The following is a 10128-nucleotide window of genomic DNA, read 5'->3' on the forward strand; positions in this document are numbered from 1 at the left end:
CCGCAGAAGTGAAGAAACAGATTGATAGAGCCAGAAGAGTTCCCAGAAGTCACCTACTACAGGACAGGCCTAACAAAGAAAATAACAGAACGCCACTAGCCGTCACCTTCAGCCCCCAACTAAAACCCCTCCAATACATTATTAAGGATCTACAACCTATCCTGAAGGATGACCCAACACTCTCACAAATCTTGGGAGACAGGCCAGTCCTTGCCTACAGACAGCCCCCCAACCTGAAGCAAATACTCACCGGCAACCACATACCGCACAACAGAACCACTAACCCAGGAACCTATCCTTGCAACAAAGCCCGTTGCCAACTGTGCCCACATATCTATTCAGGGGACACCATCATAGGGCCTAACAACATCAGCCACACTATCAGAGGCTCGTTCACCTGCACATCCACCAATGTGATATATGCCATCATATGCCAGCAATGCCCCTCTGCCATGTACATTGGTCAAACTGGACAGTCTCTGCGTAAAAGAATAAATGGACACAAATCAGATGTCAAGAATTATAACATTCATAAACCAGTCGGAGAACACTTCAATCTCTCTGGTCACACGATTACAGACATGAAAGTTGCGATATTACAACAAAAAAAACTTCAAATCCAGACTCCAGCGAGAAACTGTTGAATTGGAATTCATTTGCAAATTGGATACAATTAACTTAGGCTTGAATAGAGACTGGGAGTGGCTAAGTCATTAGGCAAGGTAACCTATTTCCCCTTGTTTTTTCCTACCCCCCACCCAGACATTCTTGTTAAATCCTGGATTTGTGCTGGAAATGGCCCACCTTGATTATCATACACATTGTAAGGAGAGTGGTCACTTTAGATAAGCTATTACCAGCAGGAGAGTGGGGTGGGGGGAGATATTTTTCATGCTTTGTGTGTATAAAAAGATCTTCTACACTTTCCACAGTATGCATCAAATGAAGTGAGCTGTAGCTCACGAAAGCTTATGCTCAAATAAATTGGTTAGTCTCTAAGGTGCCACAAGTACTCTTTTTCTTTTTGCGAATACAGACTAACACGGCTGTTACTCTGAAATATTTCATGGTAAACATCCTCTCCATAAAAAACAAGGAGTCCTTGTGGCACCTTAGAAAATAAAATTTGAGCATAAGCTTTCGTAGCTCTACAGTTCCTGTAAAAAACCTCAGACATGTGACCTGAATATTCATGTATTAACAGAGCATGCACTTTACAAGACTGCATAACAGTTTCAGCAGAACTCTGTGATGGAATTTCTCTGTGTAACAACTTATGAGATCACCCCTGCCCACTTTGTAGTTAAATTTCCAAAATATCTTTGTTGTTCCAAACTGGTGTATCCTGCAAGTACGTAACCCATGATAGCTGGCTTTGGGAGCTGAACCCAGCCCAGATCCAGAGCTGATATACATCCCTGAACAGAAAACAATTGAGTTGTTCTCTGAGGGACAGAATGGAAAGCAAAAGTCATGAAGTGATTATAAAATTCCAGTGCTGATCCACCCATTCATGGGGGGGAGTGGAGTAAAACTGTGTTACTTTGGGTCACACCAAGTGGAAAACTAGTTTTGCATTCTTCCCTTTAGTATTATGCACATACTCCCTAAGGGCCGGATTCAAAGTCCATTGAAGTCAGTGGAAAAATTCCCACTGATTTCAATGAACTTTGGATCAGGGCCAAAATCTGTGCAGTTTTGTACTGAACTCATAATAAACCCCAAGAAGCTAGTAACATGCTTTAGTTTTAGTGGCACTTCACAAGAGTGAGTGTTTACAGACAACTATGCCTTCATGAGTATCAAACAGTGCTAGTATCTTCATTTTTGCTATTTTCTACAAATACAAAAATCCAATCCCAATGTTCTGAAAATATCAACACTGTTTAATTGGCATTAGAACTACTCATTAGCTTTTGAATATTAGTAAACAGAAATCCTATTTATGTTAAAACTTAACATATAGAAATCTGCTTACTCTCCCTTTGATGAATCCAGGATAATATCTGATACCCAATCTCTTCCATTGGCATGTACCACTGACAAAGATAACACATGTCAGCGGGCTGCATTTTGTTTTTTTAAATCAACTTATGTAGAAACAAGAGGCTTCTGGATGCCATGGGTATTATCATCCAAAAACATAGGACCATATCCTCAGCTGGTGTAAATCAATGTATCGCCATGGAAGCGAATGAAACCACATCAGTTTACACCAGCAGAAGATCTAGTCCATTATGTATGTAGTCTGGAAGGGAGATACTCTGACAGAATTCACTCCAATATTAAATACAGAAGTAATGGCTCTGAGGAGTTGCTGTTGGTACAGAAACTAGTATATAATCCTAATGGACATAACATTCTCCAGTCATTTAACTATTGGGAGTATACATGTTCCAGTGAAAAGTCATTCTCCGTTGGGCCAGTCTTCTCCCTGCTTTGCTCATTGCTTCCCCACCCCCTTAAGGCACTTAAGCCTGGCAAGGCAAGTGAGCAATCTGCTTTCTCAGAACAGGTATGCCAATAGCATGGGCCAGATCAGCTTCAGGGGATCCTGTGTGTGTCATGGAAACTGAATTCTTTTCATTATCTAAAGGTACTGGGCCAATCTCACCCCCACCTTCCTCCAAAACAGGCTCTATGATCTGGGATCCTAGCTACATCCTCATGGTTACTGTAAAGTGCTTCCCCTGTGACATCAAACTGAGTTCCTTTTTCTCTTCAAAAACAGGCCAGTTTATGGGTAAAATTTTCTATATATTTATGCACACTAAAGTAGCTCAATATTGTCTTTCACATGAAAGGAGGAAAGATTTTCAGGCTAACTGTGGAAGACAACCCATTTCTACATGCATCACTTGTGCTGACAAATTCACAGCATTTTCTATCTCACCATTATCTGGAGAAGTCCCAGACCTTGCACTTGAAACTTGCAGAACAAAAGCAGATCATAAAACTAAACTCTGCAATTCACTCACAACTGCACATGTAAACCAGGTATCTTTCTGCCTCTCACCCACATTCACACGCTCACTGCAGGGGCAGCTTCATTCATTCCAGTAAAATCTCGGGGCCGCATTTTCAAACGTGGGCGTCTAAATATAAGCACATGAACTCCAGCCTCAGGCATCTCTTTGGCCTCAGCTCTTCAAGCAGTTCAGAGCCAAAAAGAACCGCCAAGGGGTTTAGCTTTCCACGTGAACTGAAAGAGCACGCTGCGAGAGAAACCTTCTCAGGTGCGCAGCAGGGCTGGCAAACGGAGAGTTTCAATAAGCGAAATCAAAAATCCCCACGTGCGATTGAAGCCCTCACACAGTACGATCCTCGCCCCTCCTCCTCCCCAGAAGGAGAGTCGAAACCACTCTCCTAAAATTAATCCCAAGTAAGGGGCGCTTCCTCCCTTCCTGAGGTGTGGGGTCGGGGCTATCACACCCTCTCCACCGCGACCCCCTCCACGTGTCAGCACTTAGCTCCAGGACTCCCCCTTCTATTTCTAAGGTGCCGGCTCTTCATCTCGCTCCCAGCCAGCCGTGATCAAACTCTTACTTACCAACCTCCCCATCCTCTTCCTCCTCCTCCTCCTCCTCCACTTCCAGCAGCACGTCCTGGTTCTCCACTGTCATCCTCCCGCAAGTTTTGTCCCCCCTCCCTCCTTTGTGCCGACTCGGCCTCGCACACAAGTTCGCCCCCTTCCCTGGAGCGGGGTCTGGCGCGACGCCGAGCCCTGCCCGGCAGCTGCCCCGAGCTCCGCCGGCGAAGTCCCGGCCGCGCAGCAGCGAGCTCGGGGCGGGGCGGGGCGGGGCGGACGCCTGGGGAGGCTAGACTCGTACAGAGCCAAGTGCGGGCAGGGCTGCAACCTCCACCCTCCTCGCGAGCGTCACTCAAGGGCGGGGGGGGGGGGGGAGAGACGGGGCTCTCGTTGCCCTGACAGACAGGCCAGCAGAAGGGGAAGGAGTGACGAGCCCATCCTCCCCTTTCTGTGCAACGCCCAGAGAGCCAGAGTTTGACACCTTCTCCCTTCCCACCCCTGCCAAAGCAGAGACGCCTCCCAGCTTCCAGAGCCCGAGCACTGACTCCGACCGCCGCAGGGCACGTGTTTCTAGGCGCCCAGGGTTTATCCCACCGCTGGCTGAGGGGGAAGGGAAGGTCTGGGTTGTGAGCCCAGCCGCAGGCAGCAGAGAAGTTAACCTGTGCCCGCACGGGATCAGCCCGCACGGGATCAGCCCGCTCTTCCTTCCTGAGGTGGATGTTTACGGGTTGTTTTCAAAGTGGTAGCCAGGACAACGGCCATGGGGTGCTTACAGTTTCAGGCCCTGCTTTGGGAAAGTAAGAGCAAAGGTGGCCAGTTTCTAAGTAGTTGCTAATTGCGACCCGCCACATACATGCCCACCCTCCAACCATTACCACTGTACTAAAGACTGGGGTGGTTTTTTTTTTTAACTAGATTGTGGCCTATGCTGAAATTGATCAGATTCCCATTAGGTATGAGCTTTCCTGAGCTACAGCTCACTTCATCCCATGCATACTGTGGAAAGTTTAGAAGATCTTACTATATATACACACATGCTTTGTGTGTATACAGTAAGATCTTCTACACTTTCCACAGTATGCATCTGCTGAAGCGAGCTATAGCTCACGAAAGCTTATGCTCAAATAAATTGGTTAGTCTCTAAGGTGCCACAAGTACTCCTTTTCTTTTTGCGAATACAGACTAACACAGCTGTTACTCTGAAACCTGTCATTAGGTATAAGTATTCCTTATGTCTATTAGAGAAGCAAACAGAGGTCCAAGTCAGAATCCAGGTCCTGTTGTGCTAGGTGCTGTACCACTGAAGACCAAGTCCTCCCCCCCCAAAAGAAAGATTATGGGGCTTGTCTTCACTGCCTTGTTAGCTCAAGCCAGAACTGAGGTTTTGCTCCTAACTCAACTCCTGTTGACACACAAATCTCTGGCTTTAGTGCTTTAAACTTGAGCTAACTGGCCACTATGTCAGGATATGTGTGCTGAAGGTCCAGTGCTGCTGATGCTGAAACTAGTAAATGCTGCAGGGGTGCAAAAGCTCAAGTTACAACAACCCATCTGCTAATCCAGTCACTCTGGCTATGGCGGCTTTGAAGTGTGGTCATTCTAAGTACTTGACTACATGGAGACAGTGTGTGGCAAGTGAGTACAAAGTTTTACCAGCACAGCTGTGTTGGCTAGGAGTGTGAAAACAAACACACCCAAAGCCAACATAACTATGCTACCAAAAGCTCTAGTGGAGGGTTTCTCAACTGTGGGTTGGGACCCAAAATTGGATCACCTGAATGTTTCAAAGGGTCATGTGGCAGCTCTTGTCCCATGGCCCTGGCTGGGCTGACCTCCCTGCTCCAGGCACTGCCACCTCCAGGGGCCCAGGGCCACTCTGGTTTGGCCCCACAGTCATGACGAGGAGAGCCCAGGTAGGCCAAATCTGAGTGAGTGGCACTGCAACCCCCATGAGTAGGGCCCTACCAAAATTCATGGTCCATTTTGGTTAATTTCATGGTCATAGGATTAAAAATTGTAAATCTGATAATTAAATAGCTGAAATCATGAAATTTCATAATGTTGTAATTTTAGGGATTCTGACCAAAAAGGAGTGTGTGGGGGGGGAGAAGGGGTCGCAAGGTTACTGTGGGGGGGGGGTTGTGGTACTGCTACCCCTACTTCTGCTCTGTTGCTGGGGGTAGTGCTGCCTTCAGAGCTGGGCAGTGGGAGAGCTGTGGCTGCTGGCTGGGAGCCCTGCTCCAAAGGCAGAGCTGGCAGCAGCAGTGCAGAAGCAAGCATGGCATTGCCAGTTACTGCTGCGCTGCTGCTGGGGCGCTGCCTTCAGAGCTTGGCACCTGGCCAACAGCCACCGCTCTCCAGCCACCCAGCTCTCAAGGCAGTGCAGAAGTAAGGGTGGCAGTACTGTGACCTCCCCTAAAATAACCTTGCAACCTCCATGCAACTCCCTTTTGGGTCAGAACCCCCCATTTAAGAAACACTAGTCTGCCCTGTGAAATATATAGTATAGGGTAAAAGCACATGAGACCAGATTTCATGGGGGGAGACCAGATTTCATGGTCCGTGAAGCATTTTTCATGGCTGTGAATTTGGTAGGACCCTACCCATGAGCTGGGTCACAATTCCACTCACACAAATTTGGTCCAGTCAGGGGAAACCTGAGTGGCACTGTAACCACAGAGGTTGCAATTCCCAGAGTGGAGAACCAAGCCCAGCCCGCCCCACAGCACAGGAGCTGCCACTGGATTGTGTACTGGGCAGGACCCAACCTGAACCACCCTAGGGCAGGGCTGTAACCAGGGTGGGGTAAGTGGGGCAGCTGTCCAGAGCACAAAAGCCACATGGGTGGCTTGGTCAGTGACACCAGGCAGTGTGGGCCACCCAGCCTGTCTGGGGTGGGGAGGAGGAGGAGTACAACCAAAAAAATCTGGAAGGGCACCTCCCCCACACCCCTGTTGCCTTCGGTAGGGGGCACAAATATGCTTGCTCATCCTGGACACTAAAATGCCTAATTATGGCTCTGTCCCAGGGCCTCCACCCCAGACTATTTACTGGTCAGGATGGGCCATAAACCTTTACAAATGGGTCCTGAGCCCAAAAAGGTTGAGAACCACTGCCCTATTGTATACAGGGTTACACCAGGAAAAGGGTCCTTTTGCCAATATATAGTTTATGTTGTTCAAGAAAGTGGTTTAACTATACCAGCAAAATACTATAACTCCTTTTGTCCATATAACCTGCACCACCACTAGGGGGCTATTGATGTAGCTATGCTGGCAAAGCACTTGTAGTGTAGGTAAGCCCTTATACATTGAGAAACTTGAGTACTAACTCAAGCCAACGGGTACAATGAAGACAACCCCTGTATAGAAGTAACATGTTTCTTTAGCTCTTGGATCATTATCTCCGTGTAACTTGTAAGCTGCCTGCTGCAGTCAGACTTGCTGAAGTCACTGACTTGGGGAAGGATGCTCCCTTGGTTTAGATGAATTTGAAGGCAGTTTAAAGCTGGGACCCTGGCAATGTAAAAAAATACACCTTATTTTACTAATAGTATCCTAGATTATGAAAAGAGAAAGGAGTATAAAAATCAATTTACTTGCCACTATGCATTTCCACTTGTAAGTTTTGTTTTTGCTTGTAGCCACTTTCATACCATTTGTGCTGCTGTGATTAGATTTCAACCACTGCAAGGAACTTTCATTTGCTTAAATCCAACTGTTTCATTATGGAATTTGTTTCTATTCTTTTTTAAATTGGGGAAACACTTCTATTGTTCTTAGGTTTGTTAAAGCTGTTTTGTTTAACAAAATTAAGCTTTGGGCCAAATGTAAGTGGATAGTGTCCTTTACAAAAAAGTATTGTAACAAGTTTATAACCACCTTAAATTCCAGTTGTCACAGATCTGTATACTACTGTCACGCCTATCTCCATGTCAACAGGAGAGAGAGAGATCAGATTTTCTTATTCCAAAAGCAAAAGCCACAAATGCTAGAGTTTAAGGAGAGTCTCAGTTTCATGTTTGTAGTATAGGGTCTATGACCGTCAGTTCTAATTCTCTTCACTAAAGTGCAGTGCTACACATTAGCAAGTTCATTGCAGTATCTCACTCTTGAGATAAAATTGTGTGTTTGATTGAACCATCTCACTAATTTTTCTAAAATTTCAATTTATATTGTCTAAGCTGGCAAGCCCTGATCTGTTTATTTAACAAAACTAGACTAATTTGTGGGGCTAATATAATGAGGTAAGGATACAAGTGGTACAAAAAAACTAAATATTCTTAGCAGGAGCCATTGCAAAGATTTTAAAAATTGATTAATGATTTTGGATGCCTCCATTTTTGTTGAGCATCCAATCTTTTGATAATCAGGTAGGGTGCCTTTAAATTGTCTCAGATTGGGCATCCAAAAATGGAGGTAAGGGAAAAAAATTTAAAAAATTGCTGCACACTGAAAATGCTGGCCCTATGTAAGGAAGGCCAGCAGGTATAAAAAAGGAAACCTATGCAAGAGATGTGTTGTATTAGTTTAGATAGAATAAGTGGGTCAAAGTTGTTATTACCCAATCCCAGCAATATTAAACAGAATTAAGCAAGATTTGAGGTTTGATACACAGAGCCCTCAGTCTGCTTAGTACCATGACAAACAGCATTACAAATCCTTTCAATTGGTTATTAAAGATGAACACAAGGGAAAAGTTACTTTACATTTCAAATGCTTTATTTAATAAAGCTTTCAACATTTTTTATTCCTACTCCTAGCTGGAGAGAATTGGAGAAAGTCTGGTGTTTCAAGAGCCCTTGGATCTGGTAGTTTGAGATTTGATTCACAGTCAATGCAGAAGCAGCGCTGAATTAAGGGGGTATTCTGTCAGTGAGGGTGGGGAGGTTACCCCAAATGTTATTTCATTAAAAGTCTGTTTTAGCAACTTAACCTTCAATTTAAAACAAACTTCATTTTTATGACTTCTGCTTTTCCTCAAGAAAAATCTTTTAATTAAACCTTCAGAATTACCAGTCACAGAAACTATAAACCCCATTATAAAAGAAAAAATGAAACTAAGCATTAGTTAAGATTTCAAAAATTAGTAACTTAAAACAATTTTTAACCCTCTTTAAGGCAAAGCTTTAACTGTTTGTTCTGCATGCTTATTTCAACAAGCTCAAGACTTAAGAATTTTAAAACAAACCTTGTTTTAAAATTCTAACTTTGAAAACAATTGCTTGTTTGATAAGCTACAAGATTCGGAGTATAATTAAACCTTTAAGCCCCATGTTGGGCTGCCAAAAATGTATTAATTTAGACAGAATAAATGGGCCAAAGTGTTCACATAACCCAGTCACTGTCTAACATTAAACAGTTAGAAACAAGGTTCAGTGTTTACAGGTATACACGAGACCTCGGCTTGCTTAGTATCATGGCAAAACAGCTGTTAAAAATCCTATTGCCTTTTATTAAAGATACAGAAAAGGAAAAACAGTTAAAGCATTTGAACTGTAGAGTATTAAGTTTTATTTTAACTACATTTTTTCCCCCCTTTCCCTTAGCTGGAGAAAGTTTTGGAGGGAAACCCCTGCCCTTGTTCAGCAGTCTCCTTGATGGTATCAAGGATGGTAATAACTGGCCTTATGGGGAAAAAGGAAAAATTTGTTGAGATGGGCTGGAGCTGTCAGTGCTGCTGTTATGTCCAAACCAGTTAAATCTCCAGTGGTTTCTGGCACTGGCAGGGATGTCATCTGGATCCCTCTCTGACCTGATTTGGTCAGGACATCCCTCAGGATTAGGAGGAAGAAGGCCTGGGGTTCCAGAAGATGACTGGGGATAGTAGCCATGAAGTGAAATTCTCCTGTAGGCTTCATCTGTTTCCCCTCTTGCCTTTATTTAAGAGACCTGTGACAGGTATACCAGGTCCTCTGAGGCCCCCTGCTGGAGGTCTTGTGGTCCTACCTCACCCCAGAAAAGGAGCAGTGAAGATGGGTCCTCCAGGTAGGCCGAGAGACGCTGCATGGAGGCAGCTAATTAGAATGCACCAGGCCCAGTTACAAGGAGCTGCAGGACCTGAGCAGCTCAGTGGCTGGCTGGGACCAAAAGTGTGAAGGACTAAAAGACTGTAAAACTCCACAGGCAAAGAGATGGGCAAAACCCTGCTTAAGCAGGGATGGGGCTGGGAAGCTGTCCAGGTGCTCAGGCCTGGAAAAGAGAACCCTGATTAAAAAGGGGGTGGAGACTGTTAAAAGTTCTCCGGGCAAAGAGGCCTGAGCAAAGACCCTGTGAAATCAGGACAGACTGAGAAACTCTCCAGGCAAGGTGGCCTGGGAGAGGCCCTGCTCAAACTGGAAACAGGCAGAGAACCCAGGAAGAGGAAGGGGCTCTGTGGTAAGTGGCCTGGCCCCAGGGAATAGTAGCAGCAACCATTACAGGAAGCAGCATGTGGCTGCTATTTCTAGGGTGCCTGGGTTGGGACCTGGTGTAATGGGTGAGTGTGGGTCCCCTCCCTCAGCCACTGAGGAAGTGGTCTAAGCTCAGAGAAGGGGACAAGTTTTGTTTAGAAGCCCAAGCACAGGGCTGTATGATGGGACTGAAGACCCTGCAAGATGG

At 45.3% G+C, this 10128-nt stretch overlaps 1 protein-coding gene across 6 annotated transcripts in view; it reads right to left on the minus strand.

Annotated features, from left to right (window-relative positions):
* The window catches only part of ANO6 (anoctamin 6), a 182486-nt gene extending 178763 nt beyond the window's left edge, over nucleotides 1-3723 (minus strand). For all 6 annotated transcript variants that reach the window (XR_012156788.1, XR_012156787.1, XM_073327998.1 and 3 more), the window contains exon 1: nucleotides 3551-3723. Coding sequence is in view for 4 of the 6 variants with exons in the window: in XM_073327998.1 (XP_073184099.1) it covers nucleotides 3551-3623 (73 nt within the window). In the remaining 2 variants the exon portion in view is untranslated. The remainder of the gene's footprint in view (nucleotides 1-3550) is intronic.
* Between the last annotated feature and the right edge of the window lie 6405 nt (nucleotides 3724-10128).

Source organism: Lepidochelys kempii, chromosome 1 (genome assembly GCF_965140265.1).
Source record: "Lepidochelys kempii isolate rLepKem1 chromosome 1, rLepKem1.hap2, whole genome shotgun sequence".
In the NCBI taxonomy this organism is placed as follows: Eukaryota; Metazoa; Chordata; order Testudines; family Cheloniidae; genus Lepidochelys; species Lepidochelys kempii.